Consider the following 23,271-nt stretch of genomic DNA (forward strand, 5'->3'; position numbering starts at 1 on the left):
GCACAGTATTCCCTATATAGTGCACTACTTTTTACCAGGGCCCATAAGGCTCTCGTCAAAAGGAGTGCACTGTGTGGGGAATAATGTGCCATTTTAGGACACAGTTCTAGTGCTGTTGCCAAGGAGTCAGGCAGCGCCACAATTCTTTTGACCTCACAAGCAGTCCCTCTATCTGGGGACACTGGGACACAAGGCAGTCACTTGAGTTCCAGCATCAGACAGATGATGCGTCCCAAATGGCACCCTGTTCCTTTTAATGTGCGCTACATTTGACCAGAGCCCTATGGGGAATAGGGGGCTCTGATCAAAAGAAGTGCACTGTAAAGGGAATAGGGTTCCATTTGGGACGTAGCCACAGTCAAGGTTGGTCTCAGTAGCAGTGACCTGAAATACAAGTGCTTACTACAGTGCAATGCTTTAATTTACATGCAGGCTACGTTGAGTGGGTTCAAGTCAAGACACTTTTGCACTGACTTACCTGAGGGAACCTACAAAATGAAAGTAAGAGGGAGTGTTGATATAGTAACTTGTATTTCATAGTTGGCTGTTGAACTGCAACCTTGATGATGTAAATTAAATACACATTTCATTTACAACATTTTCTTTTCTTGTTTTGTCTTTTGTGTTCCACAACGCATTAATGAATTCAGCTACTCACACAGCTTTGTGCCAAAGTGCTGTCATCTTTTGATTGGATGAACATTCATTATATCCTTCCAAATCAATACCTGAGGGAAATATATATTTTTTTAAATATCCTGAACAAATAAAGGCTTCTAAAACCATACGGTTCGAAAACACATCCTCTTGACTGTTCTCTTTAAGAAATGTATTCTGCATGAAGCTTGGATTTACTTTGAACCCCTCCCCATGGGGCAGATTCGATCAGAAAACTAAGCTGAGTGAAGGCTGTTGCATTATGATGACAAGAGGGAATTACACATGTCTCTCCAGAGACTACCCACTGGGCACAGATGTCAATTCAAGGTCTATTCCACTTTGGTTCAATGTCATTTTGTTGAAATGACATGGACAGGGCCGGTTTAATACAGGGGTTTACCGGGGCTGAAGCCCCTGGGCCCAGACCAGTGGGGGGCCCAAGAAGCATATATACAGTATATATTATACTTTTTTGACTGCAACCACAGGAGGATTCAGGAGCCCACTCTCAATGAGTGTAGACAACCTGCTGCTGCTGCTCTACTAATCATCAGAGGGGGGAGGAGAGGAGGTATGGTGCCCACGTGGGTAACTGGGGGTCCCTGCCTTGATTGGGTAACCGATTAATAAAAAACTGCATAATAAATAAATGTGACTGGTCAATTGCGTGAGTCAGGGGCTGGGCCCAAGAGCCAAAAAAACACAATTACTTTTTTTTTTATCCAACCACAAGAGCCTGCTCTCAATGTTCAAAATACCCCAGAGAGCTGTCACGCCCTGACCTTAGTTATCTTTGTTTTCTTTATTATTTTGGTTAGGTCAGGGTGTGACGACGGTGGTTTGTTTAGTTTTTTTATTGTCTAGAGGTTTTTGTATGTCTAGGAGTTTTGTAGTCTAGGTGTTTATATGTCTATGGTTGCCTAGATTGGTTCTCAATCAAAGGCAGCTGTTTATCGTTGTCTCTGATTGGGGACCATATTTAGGTAGCCATATTCCTTGGGTAGTTTGTGGGTTCTTATTCTATGTTTAGTTACCTGTCTGCACTAGCCATAATAGCGTTAAGGTTAGTTTTGTTCAGTGTTGCATTCGGTTAATAAAAGTAGAATGTACGCCTGCGCCTTGGTCTCCTGTTTATGACGACCGTGACGAGCAGAATATAGCCACAGAGGATCAATAGTTTAAAAAAAATATCAGTGGATATATCAGTTAAATTATATCAGAAGTGCATACAGTGTACTGCAAAATAAAGGAAACACCAGCATAAAGTGTATTGGGTCACCACAAGCTGCCAGAACAACTTCAATGCGCCTTGGCATAGATTCTACAAGTGAACATAAACCATGCCAGGAAAATGCACCCCACACACCATAACATTCACTTTGTATCCCTCACTTAAGTGTTTCCTTTATTTTGGCAGTTACCGGTTGCCTACAGTCGGGGAGGCCGCAATTTGGCCAGCATGCACGCCAAATATACAGCTTGTTGCATTGTGGCCATAGACATATAATGCATAAAAGGGATTTGGAACCTCTTACCCTGGCAATTTGAGTGTTAAACTCATGGGTACACTATCATTGGCTGCCAGTCCTGATTTCATTGGAAACTGCCATCTATGGATTATATTCTATGTAGCTGTCGGTTTGCCTTTTGCAAATGTCGAAATACACATTGTGGGAAAAACGTACAGTTTGGAAAGCAAGCAGCGTTGATTCAACCAGTGTGTGTCCAGTGGGTGAATTTATCCTTGTGATGATGATGATGATGATGCCTTTCTGAATAGGAGGCTGATTTTTAGCAGCATGCTACAGAAGGTAGGCAATATGGCAGCCAATCAAGATAACGTTTTTTGGAGGCATGTTGTGAGAGAAGAGGTTGCTGCACCTCTCTTGATTTTGGTTGACTTCAACCAGGCGAGAAGGTCAAAACGTTTTCAGTGACAAGTGTAAGAACATTTTCGGCGCCTGTTGATTTTAAAGCCAGATGAGTGGTTCAAAACGTTTTCAGTGACAAGATAAGAACTTACTCCATGTTGGATGGTTGTTGAGCTTTAAAGACCCCCACTTCCATTCTCCTGATCAGGGATTATCCCTGACAAGGAGATGACAGGAATGTTATTAATTCTATTTGCATTCATCTTCGCTAGGTGTTACAACATGTCTCTAACATGCACATTCTGTCATGTACTGTCATGTTGTGTCTTGTTTCTGTCCTTTCCCTTCACCCTGTCTCCCTCTGCTGGTCGTTGTTAGGTTACCTTTTCTCCCCCTCTTTCCCCCAGCTGTGCCTTGTCTCCTCCTAACTACCTCGTCACCCCTTTTCCCACCTGTTCCCTTTTTCCCTCTGATTAGTCCTCTATATCTCTCTCTGTTTCTGCTCCTGTCTTTGTCGGATTCTTGTTTGTGTTGTTCATGCCTGAACCAGACTATCGTCATGTTTGCTGCAACCTTGTCCTGTCCTGTCGGAACCTGCCGGTCCATCTGAGCCTACGTTTTGTTTTGTTATTAAAGAAGCTCTGTTTACGTTAATTCGCTTTTGGGTCCTCATTCACGCACCGTAACAGAAGAATCCGACCAAGAATGGACCCAGCGACTTCGGATCCTCTCCACTCAGCCGTCGAGATCCAGGGAGCGATGCTAGGCAGACACGAGCAGGAATTGTCTGCTGCTCGACATGCCGTTGAGACCCTGGCCACCCAAGTCTCCAACCTCACAGAACAGGTTCACCATCTCCGCCTCGATCCACCGGCCACTTCCAGGGCTTTCGAATCTCCGGAGCCCAGAATCAATAACCCGCCGTGTTACTCTGGGGAGCCCACTGAATGCCGCTCGTTCCTCACCCAGTGTGATATTGTGTTTTCTCTCCAGCCCAACACTTACGCCAGGAGCACTGCTCGTGTCGCCTACGTCATATCTCTCCTTACTGGACGGGCTCGTGAGTGGGGCACGGCAAACTGGGAGGCAAGGGCTGAGTGTACTAACCAGTATCAGGACTTTAAGGAGGAGATGATACGGGTTTTTGATCGATCTGTTTTTGGGGAGGAGGCTTCCAGGGCCCTGTCTTCCCTATGTCAAGGCAATCGATCCATAACAGACTACTCTATTGAGTTTCGCACTCTTGCTGCCTCCAGTGGCTGGAACGAGCCGGCTTTGCTCACTCGTCTTCTGGAGGGTCTCCGCGCAGAGGTAAAGGATGAGATTCTCTCCCGGGAGGTTCCTTCCAGCGTGGATTCCTTGATTGAACTCGCTATTCGCATTGAGCGACGGGTTGATCTTCGTCACCGAGCTCGTGGAAAGGAGCTCGCGCTCTCCGTTGCCCCCCTCTCCGCATCACTACCATCTTCCTCTGCCGGCTCGGGAGCTGAGCCTATGCAGCTGGGAAGTATCCGCATCTCGACTAAGGAGAGGGAACGGAGAATCACCAACCGCCTCTGTCTCTATTGCGGTTCTGCTGGTCATTTTGTCACTTCATGTCCAGTAAAAGCCAGAGCTCATCAGTAAGCGGAGGGCTACTGGTGAGCGCTACTACTCCTGTCTCTCCTTCAAGATCCTGCACTACCTTGTCGGTCCATCTACGCTGGACCGGTTCGTCAGCTTCCTGCAGTGCCTTAATAGACTCTGGGGCGGAGGGCTGTTTTATGGACGAGACCTGGGCTCGGGAACATGACATTCCTCTCAGACAGTTAAGGGAGTCCACGGCCTTGTTCGCCCTGGATGGTAGTCCTCTCCCCAGGATTCAGCGTGAGACGCTACCTTTAACCCTCACTGTTTCTGGTAATCATAGCGAAACCATTTCTTTTTTAATTTTTCGTTCACCTTTTACACCTGTTGTTTTGGGCCATCCCTGGCTAGTTTGTCATAATCCTTCCATTAATTGGTCTAGTAATTCTATCCTCTCCTGGAACGTCTCTTGTCATGTGAAATGTTTAATGTCTGCTATCCCTCCTGTTTCCTCTGTCTCTTCTTCACAGGAGGAGCCTGGTGATTTGACAGGGGTGCCGGAGGAATATCACGATCTGCGCACGGTGTTCAGTCGGTCCAGGGCCACCTCTCTTCCTCCACACCGGTCGTATGATTGTAGTATTGATCTCCTTCCGGGAACCACTCCCCCCCGGGGTAGACTATACTCTCTGTCGGCTCCCGAACGTAAGGCTCTCGAGGATTATTTGTCTGTAGCTCTTGACGCCGGTACCATAGTCCCCTCCTCCTCTCCCGCCGGAGCGGGGGTTTTTTTTGTCAAGAAGAAGGACGGGTCTCTGCGCCCCTGCATAGATTATCGAGGGCTGAATGACATAACAGTGAAGAATCGTTATCCGCTTCCTCTTATGTCTTCAGCCTTCGAGATCCTGCAGGGAGCCAGGTTTTTCACTAAGTTGGACCTTCGTAACGCTTACCATCTCGTGCGCATCAGGGAGGGGGACGAGTGGAAGACGGCGTTTAACACTCCGTTAGGGCACTTTGAATACCGGGTTCTTCCTTTCGGCCTCGCTAACGCTCCAGCTGTCTTTCAGGCATTAGTCAATGATGTCCCGAGAGACATGCTGAACATCTTTGTTTTCGTTTACCTTGACGATATCCTGATTTTTTTCACCGTCACTCCAGATTCATGTTCAGCACGTTCGACGTGTCCTCCAGCGCCTTTTAGAGAATTGTCTTTTTGTGAAGGCTGAGAAGTGCACTTTTCATGCCTCCTCCGTCACATTTCTCGGTTCTGTTATTTCCGCTGAAGGCATTAAGATGGATCCCGCTAAGGTCCAAGCTGTCATTGATTGGCCCGCCCCTAAGTCACGCATCGAGCTGCAGCGCTTTCTCGGCTTCGCGAACTTCTATCGTCGTTTCATCCGTAATTTCGGTCAGGTGGCAGCTCCTCTCACAGCCCTTACTTCTGTCAAGACGTGCTTTAAGTGGTCCGTTTCCGCCCAGGGAGCTTTTGATCTCCTCAAGAATCGTTTTACATCCGCTCCTATCCTTGTTACACCTGACGTCTCTAGACAGTTCGTTGTCGAGGTTGACGCGTCAGAGGTGGGCGTGGGAGCCATTCTTTCTCAGCGCTCCCTCTCTGACGACAAGGTCCACCCATGCGCGTATTTTTCTCATCGCCTGTCGCCGTCGGAACGTAACTGATGTGGGAAACCGCGAACTGCTCGCCATCCGGTTAGCCCTAGGCGAATGGCGACAGTGGTTGGAGGGGGCGACCGTTCCTTTTGTCGTTTGGACTGACCATAGGAACCTTGAGTACATCCGTTCTGCCAAACGACTTAATGCGCGTCAGGCGCGTTGGGCGCTGTTTTTCGCTCGTTTCGAGTTCGTGATTTCTTATCGTCCGGGCTCTAAGAACACCAAGCCTGATGCTTTATCTCGTCTCTTCAGTTCTTCAGTAGCCTCCACTGACCCCGAGGGGATTCTCCCTGAGGGGCGTGTTGTCGGGTTGACTGTCTGGGGAATTGAGAGGCAGGTAAAGCAAGCGCTCACTCACACTCCGTCGCCGCGCGCTTGTCCTAGGAACCTTCTTTTCGTTCCCGTTCCTACTCGTCTGGCCGTTCTTCAGTGGGCTCACTCTGCCAAGTTAGCCGGCCACCCTGGCGTTCGGGGTACGCTTGCTTCCATTCGCCAGCGTTTTTGGTGGCCCACCCGGGAGCATGACACGCGTCGTTTCGTGGCTGCTTGTTCGGTCTGCGCGCAGACTAAGTCCGGTAACTCTCCTCCTGCCGGCCGTCTCAGGCCGCTTCCCATTCCCTCTCGACCGTGGTCTCACATCGCCTTAGATTTTGTCACCGGACTGCCTTCGTCAGCGGGGAAGACTGTTATTCTTACGGTTGTCGATAGGTTCTCTAAGGCGGCTCATTTCATTCCCCTTGCTAAGCTTCCTTCTGCTAAAGAGACGGCACAAATCATCATCGAGAATGTTTTCAGAATTCATGGCCTTCCGTCAGACGTCGTTTCGGACAGAGGTCCGCAATTCACGTCTCAATTTTGGAGGGAGTTTTGCCGTTTGATTGGGGCTTCCGTCAGTCTCTCTTCCGGCTTTCACCCCCAGTCTAACGGTCAAGCAGAACGGGCCAATCAGACTATTGGTCGCATCTTACGCAGTCTTTCTTTTCGCAACCCTGCGTCTTGGTCAGAACAGCTCCCCTGGGCAGAATACGCCCACAACTCGCTTCCTTCGTCTGCGACCGGGCTATCTCCTTTTCAGAGTAGCCTCGGGTACCAGCCTCCGCTGTTCTCATCTCAGTTCGCCGAGTCCAGCGTCCCCTCCGCTCAGGCTTTTGTCCAACGTTGCGAGCGCACCTGGAAGAGGGTCAGGTCTGCACTTTGCCGTTATAGGGCGCAGACTGTGAGGGCTGCTAATAAGCGTAGAACTAAGAGTCCTAGATATTGTCGCGGTCAGAGAGTTTGGCTCTCCACTCAGAACCTTCCCCTTAAGACCACTTCTCGCAAGTTGACCCCGTGGTTCATTGGTCCGTTCCGTATTTCTCGGATCATTAATCCTGTCGCAGTTCGACTTCTTCTTCCGCGATATCTTCGTCGCGTCCACCCGGTCTTCCATGTCTCCTGTGTCAAGCCCGTTCTTCGCGCCCCCGCTCGTCTTCCCCCCCCCCCCCCCATCCTTGTCGAGGGCGCACCCATCTACAGGGTCCGTAGGATTTTGGACATGCGTCCTCGGGGCCGTGGTCATCAGTACCTAGTAGATTGGGAGGGGTACGGTCCTGAGGAGAGGAGTTGGGTTCCCTCTCGGGACGTGCTGGACCGTGCGCTGATCGATGATTTCCTCCGTTGCCGCCAGGTTTCCTCCTCGAGTGCGCCAGGAGGCGCTCGGTGAGTGGGGGGGTACTGTCATGTACTGTCATGTTGTGTCTTGTTTCTGTCCTTTCCCTTCACCCTGTCTCCCTCTGCTGGTCGTTGTTAGGTTACCTTTTCTCCCCCTCTTTCCCCCAGCTGTGCCTTGTCTCCTCCTAACTACCTCGTCACCCCTTTTCCCACCTGTTCCCTTTTTCCCTCTGATTAGTCCTCTATATCTCTCTCTGTTTCTGCTCCTGTCTTTGTCGGATTCTTGTTTGTGTTGTTCATGCCTGAACCAGACTATCGTCATGTTTGCTGCAACCTTGTCCTGTCCTGTCGGAACCTGCCGGTCCATCTGAGCCTACGTTTTGTTTTGTTATTAAAGAAGCTCTGTTTACGTTAATTCGCTTTTGGGTCCTCATTCACGCACCGTAACACATTCAGACTCATTTATACAATGTATATGATTTATGTATACTGTCCATATGAGGGATTTGGCCGAATTAGGCCTCACCAACATTAGGACATATGTTGAACATTAAAGAGTACCTTTCAGATACTGTATAAATCTTACAAAAATAGTGCTATCTAGAACTCAAAAGGGTTGTTCAGCTGTCCCCATAAGAGAACCCTTTGAAGAACCTTTTTTGGTTCCATGGAGAACTCTTTTGGTTTCCATGAAGAACCCTGTCCACAGAGGGTTCTACATGTGGACAGCCGAAGAACCCTTTTGGAACCCTTTTTTCTAATTTTCTAGTGTAGAGACAACGTAGGTCTAGAATGAATGTATGTCAATGTTTACATTGTCACCAGGTTCAGCCCAGCTAGGCATCATCCCTAACCCTGTAATTGACACAGTTGTATCAGTGTCCTAATAACGGAAGGAAGCCAGACACACCTGCATGGAATGTTAACGGTTTGAGATTCAGGTTCAACCTGTTTTCTTCATTAAATATTCACTTGTTGGTTCACTAATACAGCATGTCAGGGCTGACAGTCACGCAGTGTACTTGGCTGACTGAATAGTGTAATACAGTGCAGAGTATTGAGTAATATACATGCATATAACATATAGTTTAACATAATAACATGCATATAAGATATAGTTTAACAGAATAACATGCATATAAGATATACAGTAGTTTAACATAACATGCATAACATGTTGTGAATAGTTAAGTCAGTGTTTTCCAAACTCCAAGGGATGCATGTCTTGTTTTTAAGCCCTAGCACTACACATCTGATTCAAATAATCAACACATCATTACATTATGATTACTTGAATCAGCTGTGTAGTGCTAGGCCAAAACTATAACATGTATACCCTGGGGTCCCCTGGACCGAGTTTGTAAAACACTGAGTTAAGTTAATATTATGTTTATTTTCTTGTAATTCAGGTGAATAGTCTTTCCTTCATCATGAATATGTGAGTGAATATTTTGGGTGAAGTTATTTAAGTTATTATGGGTCTGCTCATATGACTGCTAATTTCTCCACAGACAGCGACTGTAAATTTAATTTTGTTAATTTGTGAAAGTGTTGGTGCATCATATTTCACTGCCACAGTAAAAACCAGTGGCTGATCTTCTAATTTATATTTTATACTCAGTTACATGTTTATGCATATGGACACTGTGTTAACTAACCTCCAGACGAGCTTCAATGCCATACAACTCTCCTTCCGTGGCCTTCAACTGCTCTTAAACGCAAGTAAAATTAAATGCATGCTCTTCACCCGATCACTGCCCGCACCTGCCCGCCTGTCCAACATCACTACTCTGGACGGCTCTGTTTTAGAATACGTGGACAACTACAAATACCTGGGTGTCTGGATAGACTGTAAACTCTCCTTCCAGACTCACATTAAGCATCTCCAATCCAAAATTAAATCTAGAATCGGCTTCCTATATCACAAAAAAGCATCCTTCACTCATGCTGCCAAACGTGCCCTTGTAAAACTGACCATCCTACCGATCCTCGACTTCGGTGATGTCATCTATAAAATAGCCTCCAAAACTCTACTCAACAAACTGGATGCAGTCTATCACAGTGCCATCCGTTTTGTCACCAAAGTCCCATACACCACCCACCAGTGCAACCTGTACGCTCTCGTTGGTTGGCCCTCCCTTCATACTCGTCGCCAAACCCACTGGCTACAGGTTATCTACAAGTCTCTGCTAGGTAAAGCCCCGCCTTATCTCAGCTCACTGGTCACCATAGCAGCACCCACTCGTAGCACACGCTCCAGCAGGTATATCTCACTGGTCATCCCCAAAGCCAATTCCTTCTTTGGTCGTCTTTCCTTCCAGTTCTCTGCTGCCCATGACTGGAACGAATTGCAAAAATCTCTGAAGCTGGAGACTCACATCTCCCTCACTAGCTTTAAGCACCAGCTGTCAGAGCAGTTTACAGATCACTGCACCTGTACATAGCCTATCTGTAAACAGCCCATCTATCTACCTACCTCATCCCCATACTGGTATTTATTTATTTATTTATTTTGCTCCTTTGCACCCCAGTATCTCTACCTGCACATTCATCTTCTGCCGATCTACCATTCCAGTGTTTAATTGCTATATTGTAATTACTTTGCCACCATAGCCTATTTATTTCCTTAACTTACCTCATTTGCACTCACTGTATATAGACTTTTTGTTTTCTTTTGTTCTACTGTATTATTGACTGTATGTTTTGTTTATTCCATGTGTAGCTCTGTGTTGTTGTATGTGTTGTTGTATGTGTCGAATTGCAACGCTTTATCTTGGCCAGGTCGCAGTTGCAAATGGCAACTTGTTCTCAACTAGCCTACCTGGTTAAATAAAGGTGAAATAAATAAATAAAAACATATTCATTCAACATATTCATTCATTCTGGAACAGAGATTCATATTATTATAAATCCTATATGAATTATATAATATGATTATGTATTTATTTACAGAATTTCAGACACACAACACAATATGTGTCAGACTGAATGTCAATCATTCATGTGAGCGTTTGAACTGAGCTAAATGTCAAAGTGGGTGTGTTTAACGTTATTTGTTTATTTGGATCCGCATTAGCTTTTGCAGAAGCAGCAGCTATTGTAGTGGATACAGTAGAATCAGGATAGAAATATCAATATTGTAGCATAACAATACTATATCTTACAATGTAGCAAACACTTCCTGAGTTTATTAAATGTTGTTATAACGTATCAAATAAAGGACTGCGATGTCACGCTAGGCCAGTAGTGAACGACAACCTGCTAGTCTTGGTCTCAACATATCGCGAGTCGCGAGATGTGAAGAATCTCAGCTCTGTCTTTAACACTCGCGATAATTCCTATTTCCTTCTCTTTCACTCCCTGTAGCCAACATGGCAGTCGGCAAGAATAAGAGGCTGACCAAAGGTGGCAAAAAAGGTGCCAAAAAGAAGATGTAAGTAGCGCAATTCATCCATTAAATCACGCAATACACACTATTAAGTTCAGGTTATTGACTTTCAGTTTGAAAATGTGAAAGATGAGGTTGATTTTAACTGGATGCACTCCGACCGGTCACTGTTTGCTAATCTGCTAGGCTCACCGCGCATTCAGTATTCATGAGTTTGTGCATAAGCGACACTGAACTGTTATGTAAGAGACTGTCAAAGTCTTAACACGGGCTGAATATCGTGAAGCATTTTATATAAATGTGCCGAAATGCACACACAGCCGATGTCGCAAGATTACAGGCAGTCTTAACAAGCTAAGCTACCTAACTAGATCATCCCTGTAACTCTGGTGGCTAGCAAGATGGCAGACAGTCATCCATGAACATAACGTGGACAACGTTAGCTAGACGAAGTATTTTCTACGAAATGTGGTCAAACAGAATTAAAGTATTGTAGCCCTGGCTGGCTTGGCTACATGTGCGTGGTGCCAACCCTTCAGTCTTTAGCGAGAAAAATATCATTTGTCAGATAAGATAATTTAGCCAGTTAGCTGGGCCTTACATTAGTAACCAGTTAGCATAACGTTAGCTATCACAGTCATGTTTTATTGATTAGCCAGGTAGGTGCCTGTTGAATTTCCACGTTTGATTGTACTGGAAGTTGAGTTCATACCATTGCCAGCATTTGACAATAACAAGTTAACGTTAGCCCTTTGGTTGGTTTCGCGTAAACTAGACTGCAACCTTAGTTTCTTTAGCTAGCTACATAGGCCTGTGTCATCAAAACAGATTAACAGAACTGATATTGACCATACTACTTTCTCTATCCCCAGTGTCGACCCTTTCTCCAAGAAGGACTGGTATGATGTCAAGGCACCCGCTATGTTCAACATCCGCAACATTGGCAAGACCTTGGTATCCAGGACTCAGGGAACCAGTAAGTTTGTTTCTCCAACGGATGGTGCTGATTAATGGAGCAACACATGGTTCAGTGGTGATGGCTACCAGTATGAAGACTAACATGCAGCAAAATAACTGCAGACAGAGCCACATGGTTCTGTGGAATTATAGCACTGTTTGGAAACTAGGGGTTGATTCAAGTGAGGTGACTAAAACGTGAACTCCTGACCTTGTACTGTAGCTAGTAAGGTAGCCTAATTCAACTAGCTTTGGGAGTCTGTATATTGGTTGGACGCCTGAGTTATGCATCGTTCTGGTGGGTGGCGACGGCTAATAACCCTACCTCAGTATAGCAGGCTTCGCCAAAAAATGTTTCCGGTCAACAAAAGCATATGTATAATCTCTAGGAATTTACCAGACAAAGTGAAATGTCCCGCGCTATCAAATGAACATCAGTATCCAACTTTTGTCCGAACCGCACCATATTCCTGCCAAGTTAGACAGCGGTCTGCCATTAGACCACACACTTCATGCAAGACTTCCTACCCCAAAATCTACCATTTATTTAATAACGAGGTACATTTCACTACGTCTTGGTAAGTGGAGTTCTTAGAGATTATACATGTGCTTTTGTTGACAGGAAGCGTTTTTTTGTCGAAGCCAACTATGGTGGTAGGGTTATTTTCCATCAACACAAGAACGATGCACAACTCGGAGTCCCAACTAATAGAGTCGTGAAGTTGTCCTTAAACTACCTTTAAATATGGGTTTGTTGGTCAGTAATGTCCCTTTTTAGTCTTCCCTTTTTAAAAGGGTTTCAACTTGTCGGTCTTGTCTTGGTTTTGTTTGTACCGTACTTAACACAATGGGAATGCACAATGACAAATTGTTTCGGCCCAATGATTGCAACTGACTACTGGTAAAGAGATCTGATGTTCCCGGCCTTGGCCTCCATTCCCCTCACTGCGTCCCACATCAACTAATCTGTTCTACTAGGAATCGCCTCTGATGGTCTGAAGGGACGTGTGTTCGAGGTGAGCCTCGCTGACCTGCAGAACGATGAGGTGGCCTTCCGCAAGTTCAAGCTGATCTCAGAAGACGTGCAGGGCAAGAACTGTCTGACCAACTTCCACGGCATGGACCTGACCCGTGACAAGATGTGCTCCATGGTCAAGAAGTGGCAGGTGAGGAATCCTACAGGAGGATGTAACACACAGCTGGATTTGTGGAGATATTGTGTTTTTGATATGTTTATAATTACAGTACAAAATGTATGGAAATGGGTCATCCTGTCATTAAAGGTGCAATAAGCAGGAATCACACCTCCATTTAATTTGCCTAATTTCAGTTTGATAAAACAACCAGTCATTGTTTAGAGAATCGTTAAACCGATGTAATATCAATGAGAATGACAGTTATAACTCACATTTCTGTGTGAAATTGGTCGGGTCGCCCAAAAAGTGTCATTGCAACTTTAAGCTGAAAGGCGCCGCCTTTCCCTCAGTTCTCAGCACATGTGGAATGTAAACCACTATTTCAACATTGTTTCCTAATACTGTCGCACCACCTTCAAAAGTGATGTACCATTATGGGTAATCTCAACACTATAAATTCACTTCTTCCCTGTAATGTTAATGATCGCGTGTTGGGCCCAATGTACCCCAAACTATTCATTAACCTTCATCCTGTCTCCCCGCCAGACCATGATTGAGGCCCATGTGGACGTGAAGACCACTGATGGCTACCTCCTGCGTCTGTTCTGCGTTGGCTTCACCAAGAAGCGCACCAACCAGATCAGGAAGACGTCGTACGCCCAGCACCAGCAGGTCCGTCAGATCAGGAAGAAGATGATGGAGATCATGACCCGTGAGGTTCAGACCAACGACCTGAAGGAAGTCGTCAACAAGCTGTAAGGACGTTCGCCATCCTGTTGCTGGTTCAATATAATGTTCTGCACTCTGGGAAGATGTGGTCCATGTGAAATGCAACATGGAGTGCATATATGGGCATGCATATTATTTGGCTGTTAGAATAAGCAAATTTATTTCAACAAAATTGTTGGCTGTGTCGAACACTTTTCCTGCATTTTTAATTGTGTACAGTTAAGTTTTGATGTCTTGAGTAAGTTGAATGGCATTCAATGAAGGCAGCCAGTAATTTAACTAGATCTCTCGTCTGGTCATTTTCAGTAGCCAAGCCAGGTTCCCTCTTACTGATTCACTTTTCCCTTTGTCCTCTAGGATCCCTGACTCCGTTGGCAAGGACATTGAGAAGGCCTGCCAGTCCATCTACCCACTCCACGACGTCTACGTCAGGAAGGTTAAGATGCTGAAGAAGCCCAAGTTTGAGTGTAAGTCACCCTGAACCTCAAACCTATCCGGCCCCTTGAGGCGTTGCAGTCCGACAATGTGTCGAGCCTGTGTCATAAGGGGCGGAGAGTGAAAGGGTTATGTCTACGCCAAGGACCCAGAACGGTGGGTACTTGGCGTGATCATGGCTCCGACAGATGGCACAATACTAGACAATTGATGGTGTGAAAGAAAGCCTATTCAGGATCTTTGTCAAAAACTTACCATGCATTAAAAAACAACCGAGGTTATTGAAGGTCACCTTTGACTGAGCTTGGTTTAATCATGACCACTGTAAGGTCCCCTCCCCAGCATCTGGCAGCAGTTCCGTACGACATAATTGTATCTTAACATATGCCGACATGGCTGCATTCACAGGCAGCCAAATTCTGATCTTTTGGCCAATTCATTGTCAAAAAATCTGATTTGGATTGTGTAAACACAGCCTAGGATACTAAATTATCCTAAGTGACTTATCCAATGTGTCTCTAACAGCCTGTTGAGTTGTACTCTGGTGTTGTGCTTATGTTATTCTTGTCTCCTTCCAGTGGGCAAACTGATGGAGCTCCACGGTGAGGGTGGTGGCAGCAGTACAGCCAAGCCCTCTGGGGATGACACTGGGGCTAAGGTGGATAGGGCCGACGGCTACGAGCCACCCATCCAAGAGACCGTCTAAACACCTGACAGATTTAATAAAAAATGTAAATGATACTCCACTGTTGGTGTCTTCTGTTAATGGGATGGTTGTTTAGTAAGGTATTTTGTAAAGAGCTATTCTTTTTCAGGCATAAATCAAAGCTATGCGAAACTCAACGTGTTACGCGTAATACCAAATTCTAAAACTGAGGCAGCTTATGGTTTAGAAATTAACATTCACATCTCTGGTGGACATTCAGCAGTCGGCATGCCAATTGCACACTCCTTTATCTTGAGACATCGCTGGCATTGTGTTGGACTGTACATTTTAGAGTGTCCTTTAATCAGGTCTTGACAAAGGAGAAATGCACACTAGCGGCTGTAAATGTTTGCAAATGGAACCAACAACCTTCAGTGTAGTTTTATAATGTCATGCTCAAATTAAGATTCAAGGGGCTCAATATAAACTGTTCTAAGTATTGTGGTTTACGTTACTGTAAAAACAAGCCAACTTGATTAATTGGGTCATTCCTATGGTGCCTTTTCTGTCCTCAGGGAAAATCTTGGATCCCAAAAGGACAGGTATCCTTTACCTTAAATCCATAAAATTCCCTTTCAGTGGATGTTTTGCCATGACCCTGGGTGTTATCAACTTCTGAGAAATATAAGCCATAAAATATGACCTTTCCACCCAGTCTTGTCGTAATTCTCCATTTAAGAAAACCCCTTCCTCAATGACACATTCAGGAAGTGTCCATTTATTTGGTGGGAAAACAATGGTGCAAAGCTAAATAAAATTTCTACCCACCCTGTTAGGTTAATTACCAAAATTTATAAATGTTTGAGAAGTTGAAATCCTGTTCAAGTGTTCACCACTACCGTAATCTTGCTCAATCAGATCTATGGCTAATTTGATCCACATTTCCACCCTGTGAAGATTATACACCTAAAACAAATTCAATGCCTACGCATGACCAGTGTTTGTCTGAAAGTCAAACATTGACACTTTCTTCAACGTTATGAATGTTAAGGAGCATTGTCTTCATTTCATGAACCAGCGGAGCATTTGAGCACAATTAGCCAACAGAAAAGGCTTTTCAGGGTCTACATACATGCAGTATTGTAAGAACCACAATTCATAGTTTGAGGAAATATTGTACTACAACGGCTATATTTAATGTGCAATGGTGTGGTCAACATGTTAAATACTGCATATCTGGATTAGAACAAAGCTGGTAAGGGTTTTGTGGCAGGAACTTAATATGAATGCCTGTTCAATAAAGTTACATCCAGCCATTCTCAGATGCATCGTCATACAAAGTTATTTCATTACTTTCACAGGTAACACTTTATTTGGATAGTCTGTAGTAGAGCATCAACAGATGGACTATCAGTAACATTTCAACTAGCCCTAACCTTAACCCTTATCCTAACAGACCTTACCGTAACCTTCGCAAGCAGTTGCTTATCAGCAGATAGTATGACCACATACAGATGGACTATCCAAATAAAGTGATCCTTTCACAGGTATAAATACTATTAAAAAAACAATGTTGCATTCAAAAAGACACCCAATAACTTTCTGTGGGAGATTGACTGGACAATCTAGTTTCACGCTTCAAAGTAGAGAACTACAGCAAGTCCAGTGGGGCAAAAAGGCACTTTGGAATATTCAGTTTCCTATCATCTTTCAGGTTCTCATATTTCCATAGTTCAAAAGACATTACTCGTGATGAAACCACAGACACAAAGTAGTTCCCATAGGGCCCCAGTGTCTTTGTTAAGGGTAGATTACTCATGCCAGCACTTGCATATAATTTTTAGGCACCAACGCTCGCTTCCCCCTGAACTCTCCCAGGAACCACTCATCGTCAATGGACTCCAAGTTGGTGATGATATCCCCCGCCTATAGCAAGAGAAAGGAAGGTTATACTGTAAGCCTAGTACAAACAGAATGTTAACTCTTTTGTGGTAATTAACTCTTGAATGTTGACACAAATACCTTCAGTGAGAGCTCCTCATCACATTCAGGTGTGAAGTCGAACAGCGCTTCCCCTCTGCTTCCTTCTCCATTAATCACACTCTGCTGTCTGTCCAACACAGAAGAGTTGCCTGGACAGAGACAAAGGGAATCATCAGTAACTTAAATGTTCTTATAATGAGAGTTTATTCATAGTAAAATGTCCTACTATGCTGCCCTATGAGTAGGCCAGGAATATCTGTATGTATCAGAGGTGGCTGGTGGGGGGAGCTATAGGAGGATGGGCTCATTTTAAAGACAAATGGAATTAATGGAACGGTATTAAACATACAGAAACCATATGTTTGAATCCGTTCCATTAATTCCATTCCAGTCTTTACAATGAGCCCATCCTCCTATAGCTCCTCCCACCAGCCTCTTGTATATAGGCCTATTCAAACTGTAGGTTTTACGTTGAATGTATCAGTAGTTGTTTTTTGTCATGTGTCAATCATCATCCGCCAAAGTTATTTGAATTAAACCAAAAGTATAAATATTTTAAGTATAAAAATAAAAAAAACTCCTAGATTTATATATCAAGCAGATAAATTCACCTCCTACCACAAGATGGCACCATTAGAATGCCCTATTATTACCTGAGCTGGTCTCTACGAAGGCTGTGGGGAAGAATCCTTCTCTACCGTTAAGCCTTCCAGAGCACCACTCGGCGTCTACATGCTGTGTGACCAGGATACGGTCTCCCTGTTGGAAGGACAGTTCCTCTTCTGCCTGGCCTACAAAGTCATACAGAGCCACGGCCCACTCCACTCCTGACGAACCAGACTATAGACAGGGATATGTTAGTGGACACTCATACACAAGCTCTAATCATTAATCATTGGATATACACACAGATGTCATTAGGCTACCTCAGACTACAGCTAAGGCCAAACACTAGACACGGACACACATACACCTGTATCGTGAGGTTCGTTTGTGTTGTAAAGACTGGTAACAGTACCAGATGAACCATACCTGTATGGGTTTGGCAGCCTCTTGGGTCTTGGTTGAAGAAACCATGCCTGAGAAATGCAGTAGCGATATTCAGATAGAAAGCATATTGTGTTGACAGTTGCTGAACATAAAACTGAATGGGGAATGAGTGTGTGGGCGTACACTAGTACACTGCTAGAGCCAGTGAGAAGTACATGCAGCACACAGAGTGAGCTGTAGCGTATTAATAATAAGGTCTTCGTACAGGGGCTTACACAGAGTTCCTGACTTAAACATAAACATGTTGCACAGATTCCATACATTCCGCAGAGGGAAGTATCAGCCCACACATTACGAGAGAGATGGAGGCTGTTCACTGTAGACTAGTTCTAGAGAAACCTTCTGAACTGGTGGACAAACCGCAATAGGGGTACAGGATACGTGACGATACAGCTAAAATCCCCCGTGCCCCGTGCCATAAATATTTCACTGTGTTTGTGGCCTGGCCACCTTTGACCTTACACTATGACCTCAGATACAGTATGCCGGAAAGACATGAACTTCCGTGGGAAAATTCCAATGTCTCCAATTCGCCGATTATGTTTACAATGTCAAGATAGGGACACACATCTCAAGCAGAGGTTCCTTAATGATTTAAAGGCCCAGTCTGTGATATGGCATTTAATATATTCCATTTCAAGCTAAGAAGTGGGCCTTGAATTAAAAGTCCTACCAGGTAGTGCCATCTTGGTGGGGAATGATTGCTGTCGTTGTGGTTGTGGCAGAGGAGGAAGATCTTCTATGATATCCACAAAGTTGATGGGGAAGATTCCAGTGTGGGCCCCTATCTGTCCCCTCGCCCACTCCTCTTCCATGTACTCCTTTAGCTGAATCACGTCTCCCTCAGAAAAGGTTAGCTCGTCACTCTGCTCACCCTCGAAGTCGAACCGCGCCACACACCTTGGTCCACTGACTGTTGCAGGGGGGGGTCTTGCTTTCTTTGCGTTGGTCGGTGTTGGTGCATTTGACTAAATAGAGAAAAAATCCTAATCAAAACACATTAAATATCTGGACTCATTTGTATACATCCTATAGAGCACTTTATGGGCTGGTTTCTCACACAAAATACTTTGAATAGAGACTATTTATTGAACAGTTTTTTGTCCAGGAGTAGGCTTAATCTGAGTCTAGGAAACCAGCCCTATCTCTATAGCTGAAACATTGACTGAAGTCTTACCATAACTTTGACATAGTTGACAGGGAAGAAGCCAGAGGAGCCTCTACAGGAGCCGCGGTACCACTCACTGTCCACCTGCTCCACATTGGTCACCACATCCCCCTCCCTCAGACCCAGCTCCCCTGGACCCTCTGGATAGGATACAACACATGTCAATCAAATCCCACTGCTGACACCAACTGACAACACAAACTCTAGCATGAACTCTACTTTGTGGATATCAATTACTGAGGGAAACACAGAACTAAGCAATAAAAACATGCCAGACATATTGCAAATTATTTGAGGTGATTCAAATCTGTAACCACTTTTTTTGTGAGCCTCGTCTAGATTCTAAAAGTTACTTTACTTGGCGTGGACATGTTTGGGGGAACTCAAAACAGCTGTAAAAGCATGCCAGCCATATTGGAATTTATTTGACATGATTAAAATCTAATAAATAACTTAAAATATTGTACGGTGTACAGTCCAATAGCCAATATGTTTGTTAGTATAGGACATAGGAGACCTGTTAGGTTGTGTGTTGTGGTGGCCAGTGTGCCAGAGTAGGTACTGTTCTGTACCTGGGGTGAAGTCATGGAGGACCTGCACCTGCAGACCACTGCTGCCTCTACGATACCCAACTGTGCTGACACCCTGTAAGAAGAGAAAACACATCCAGGTATATGTTGAATTTACAGAAATACGTACAAAAGAGGGATTTAGAGACTAAACTAAACAAATACTCCACGTTCACAATGAAAGTTCTTATGTGGCTACAAATAAATAAAAACCAATTGTTGCTAGATATACTAAACATAGGCTAATCAAACAAAATAAGGGGTAGCCAAACAAAATAAGGGGTAGCCAAACAAAATAAGGGGTAGCCAAACAAAATAAGGGGTAGCCAAGTTGCCTGGAAAGTAAGAGGGCAGACATGTTTTGATTGACAGCTCATTGTAAATGGTTGAAGACATTACTTGTGACAGAGCGGGTTTAGTTGGGGCACTGGAGAGAGGAGTGATGACTTTCATGTGAGACTTCTGGACTCGGCCCCGGATGTCTCCCACTTGACATTCAAAGGTCTTGTGGTCGAGCTGCTCAATCAGCAGCAGCAACTCATTTTTCTGTGGGAGAAAATCAAGAAGCATTTGATATTAATTTCTACTAAATTGTAATTTCCTTAAAGAAAAAAAATGATTACAAAACAGTAAGGTGAAATAAGTAAATCCATAAAACTAGTGATCAAATCAGGTTTAAATACAGTAGTCATTAACATTTTCTCATATCATGTTTTTGTTGATGCTAGGAGCAAAACCTCCAACAGATGCAGACAGTGATTTACCTGGAATGAGAGTTCCTCTGTGTCTCTCCCACTGTAGTCAAACTCTGCTATCCCGTGGGGAAGTCCAAGCTAGACAAACACACATGACAAAGAACACATTCAGAAAACATACACAGACTTACTATGTGACACTTGCCACAACTACAGTACACAACAGTTCCACTGAAATCCACCATGGGTCTGCCTCGGGAGAGGCAGAGCAGGCTGCCTCGGGGGCAGCAGGGGCAGAGCAGGCTGCCTCAGGGGCAGCAGGGGCAGAGCAGGCTGCATCAGGGGCAGCAGCAAAGCGGGGTGGGAACTCTAAGCTCTAACCGTGTATTGGTTGTAGAGACGGTGGCCAGGGTTGGGCCTGGGGGGAAGCACAGGTCCCTTCTTGGGCTTCTGAGCCTGGGGCTGCTTGGGTGATGGAGCTGCTGATGAAGCTGGTGCTCTACGGGTGGAGAGGGACTGACGTGGACCATTTATCCGGGGCGGGGGTGGCCTTCCTGGGCCTACTTTTGCTGGAGGTGGGCGAGGAGGGAGGACCTTAGCTCCACCAGGCCTGGAAGAGATCAACAGCAGTATGAAGTTAATTAAAGCCATGTGTCTAGGACTGTATCTAATATGTTATCAATGGATCTTTACCCCTCTTTATCCCCTAAAATGACCCACGATGTGATGTTACTGACCGAGGAGGGAGGCCCGGTATGGGCTCAGAATCAAAGGACTCCTACAGTTCAAATCAACAGAAAAAAAGGTTGTTACTATTATGTTCAAGGAAGCAACGTGGCAGTCTAGAAACAGATGTGAATTGAAGACAACCAGGGTACTTCTCTAATCTCTCCCAGATCACATTTAACACCACATGGGATTGAATGACCCCCCCCTGAACAAAACAGACTTCCTACACCTACTACCTTTGCAGCGCTCAGTAACTAGCAACCAATGACTGCTCAAATGTGCCCTTCCTTAGCCACTGCTAACAGCAAGATGTATAGTACTAGTCAGTCATTGTTCACACTACACTGGCCCCTTTGTGTGGTCTGCGGTTGAGAACCACAAGTGGAGGTGAATGTTGGCGGTGGCCAGGTAAAAGCCTGGTTTGTCAGGCTAGTTTAGCACTGCTTCTGACAGGGCTGGTTTTCAGGCCAACATGAATGAACTGACACTAAATAATTGTGAGTGACGCTGAAGAAAAATACAAAGTAACACTGACTTTGTATGTCCTTTTAGCTAAGCCTTCTTGCTGCACAAAAGCCCAGTTATGTCATAGCCAAGCCAGGCCGGGAGCTATTGACTGGCTCTGGCTTCCCCAGAGAGAGTGCAGTATCACGGTGGTGTGGAGGAAGAACTATGTCAGTAATCTCTTGTATTTCCTGTTTTCTAGTAGTAGAAGAGAAGCTAGGTAGCCTACTGTAGATCAATAGTGCTTCTGTTGGAGAAGTATATGGGGAAGGAAGGTGGTAGCACTTACCTGGAAGGGGAAGCGGGTTGAGATGCTTTGTTTACGGGTCACGGGGGGTGGCAGTGACCCTACAGGCTTCTGTGCAGGGAGAGGAGGGTTGTCCAAAGTCCCATCGAACACTGAGAGAGAAAACAGTCAACGTTTTAGACTGGACACACTGTACTGTAAACTGTACAAACCATACAGTCAACTCTTAATCCATGCAAAGGTTTGGGACATTTGTATTTTTGCACTAATTCAATGGCTTGGTGTTGCCATGAATGAACGCTCTGAGATGGAACATGCACATACTCAAACTACATGTCGAAGTAAATAAAGTATTGAAATTCGGATTAACTGACTCACTTATCAGGAGTCGACTGTACACACTCACTAAGACACCAAAGCACAGACACGCACATTCAAACATCCACACCTACAGTTTGTTTGAGAAAATGGCTCGCCAGCAAAAAGAAATCAACAGCATCTAATCCATCATTGGGTTATGTCAAAATGTTTTATCTTGGTAGACCCAGATGGAGATCAGAGGGCCTTTATATAAGGTCATACATATGTGGATATGGAGCCACATAACTCACGACTCAGAGAGTAGAGCAGGAGGACTAGACTCACGGTTTCCTTTACTGGGCACTCTAATGGTGGTGGGTCTTCTGGTTACAGTCTGTCTGCTGAAGGAGCCGCCGCCGCCCGCATCACTACGCACAGGGTTCACTGGGATATAGTCTGGAGAGAGACAGAGACGGCCAGTGTTGACTCATCAATTTTTGTCAACATATAGGTCCTGCATTAGGACTATATGACAAATTCTAAGCATTGTTTAAAATCTTTAATGCCAATCTGGACCCTCTCTTTCTAAAATGATCCGCCGCAATTGTTGCAACCCCTATTCCTAGCCTGTTCAACCTCTCTTTCGTATCGTCTGAGATCCCTAAAGATTGGAAAGCTGCCGCGGTCATCCCCCTCTTCAAAGGGGGAGACACTCTAGACCCAAACTGTTATAGACCTATATCCATCCTTCTAAAATTTTCGAAAGCCAAGTTAGCAAACAGATTACTGACCATTTCGAATCCCACCGTACCTTCTCCACTACGCAATCTGGTTTCCGAGCTGGTCATGGGTGCACCTCAGCCACACTCAATGTCCTAAACGATATCATAACTGCCATCGATCAAAGACAGTACTGTGCAGCCGTCTTCATCGACCTGGCCAAGGCTTTCGACTCTGTCAATCACCGCATTCTTATCAGCAGACTCAACAGCCTTGGTGTCTCAAATGACTGCCTCGCCTGGTTCATCAACTACTTCTCAGATCGAGTTCAGTGTGTCAAATCGGAGGGCCTGTTGTCCGGACCTCTGGCAGTCTCTATGGGGTGCCACAGGGTTCAATTCTCAGGCCGACTCTTTTCTCTGTATATATCAATGATGTCGCTCTTGCTGCTGGTGATTCTCTGATCCACCTCTACGCAGATGACACCATTCTGTATACTTCTGGCCCTTCTTTGGACACTGTGTTAACAAACCTCCAGACGAGCTTCAATGCCATACAACACTCCTTCCGTGGCCTCCAGCTGCTCTTAAA

General features: G+C 45.1%; 2 protein-coding genes and 1 non-coding gene across 11 annotated transcripts in view; 2 read left to right on the forward strand and 1 right to left on the reverse strand.

The window, feature by feature from the left end:
* The first annotated feature begins 10,775 nt into the window (after positions 1-10,775).
* rps3a (ribosomal protein S3A) lies at positions 10,776-14,810 on the forward strand. The gene is made up of 6 exons (XM_021573457.3): positions 10,776-10,857; positions 11,685-11,788; positions 12,748-12,935; positions 13,452-13,660; positions 13,992-14,101; positions 14,648-14,810. Exons 1-6 carry the CDS (start codon positions 10,796-10,798, stop codon positions 14,773-14,775), a joined length of 801 nt encoding a protein of 266 aa, XP_021429132.1. The 5' UTR covers positions 10,776-10,795; the 3' UTR covers positions 14,776-14,810.
* On the forward strand, positions 14,129-14,258 carry LOC118941562 (small nucleolar RNA SNORA17). Its single transcript, XR_005037859.2, has one exon. It is a non-coding gene; the product is annotated as a small nucleolar RNA SNORA17 (small nucleolar RNA).
* A 1,077-nt stretch (positions 14,811-15,887) lies between the features above and the next one.
* The window catches only part of sh3d19 (SH3 domain containing 19), a 36,098-nt gene continuing 28,714 nt past the window's right edge, over positions 15,888-23,271 (reverse strand). For all 9 annotated transcript variants that reach the window (XM_090210437.1, XM_090210436.1, XM_021573455.3 and 6 more), the window contains 13 exons: positions 22,306-22,416; positions 21,703-21,812; positions 20,918-20,958; positions 20,562-20,790; positions 20,250-20,318; positions 19,885-20,031; positions 19,489-19,561; positions 18,926-19,056; positions 18,422-18,716; positions 17,731-17,777; positions 17,352-17,538; positions 16,738-16,847; positions 15,888-16,641 (listed from right to left, as the gene is read on the reverse strand). In XM_090210437.1, coding sequence (XP_090066563.1) covers positions 16,531-16,641; positions 16,738-16,847; positions 17,352-17,538; positions 17,731-17,777; positions 18,422-18,716; positions 18,926-19,056; positions 19,489-19,561; positions 19,885-20,031; positions 20,250-20,318; positions 20,562-20,790; positions 20,918-20,958; positions 21,703-21,812; positions 22,306-22,416 — 1,661 coding nt within the window. In that variant the 3' untranslated portion in view covers positions 15,888-16,530. The remainder of the gene's footprint in view (positions 16,642-16,737; positions 16,848-17,351; positions 17,539-17,730; positions 17,778-18,421; positions 18,717-18,925; positions 19,057-19,488; positions 19,562-19,884; positions 20,032-20,249; positions 20,319-20,561; positions 20,791-20,917; positions 20,959-21,702; positions 21,813-22,305; positions 22,417-23,271) is intronic.

This window comes from Oncorhynchus mykiss, chromosome 19 (genome assembly GCF_057628025.1).
Source record: "Oncorhynchus mykiss isolate SJ-2025 chromosome 19, ASM5762802v1, whole genome shotgun sequence".
Lineage (NCBI taxonomy): Eukaryota > Metazoa > Chordata > Actinopteri > Salmoniformes > Salmonidae > Oncorhynchus > Oncorhynchus mykiss.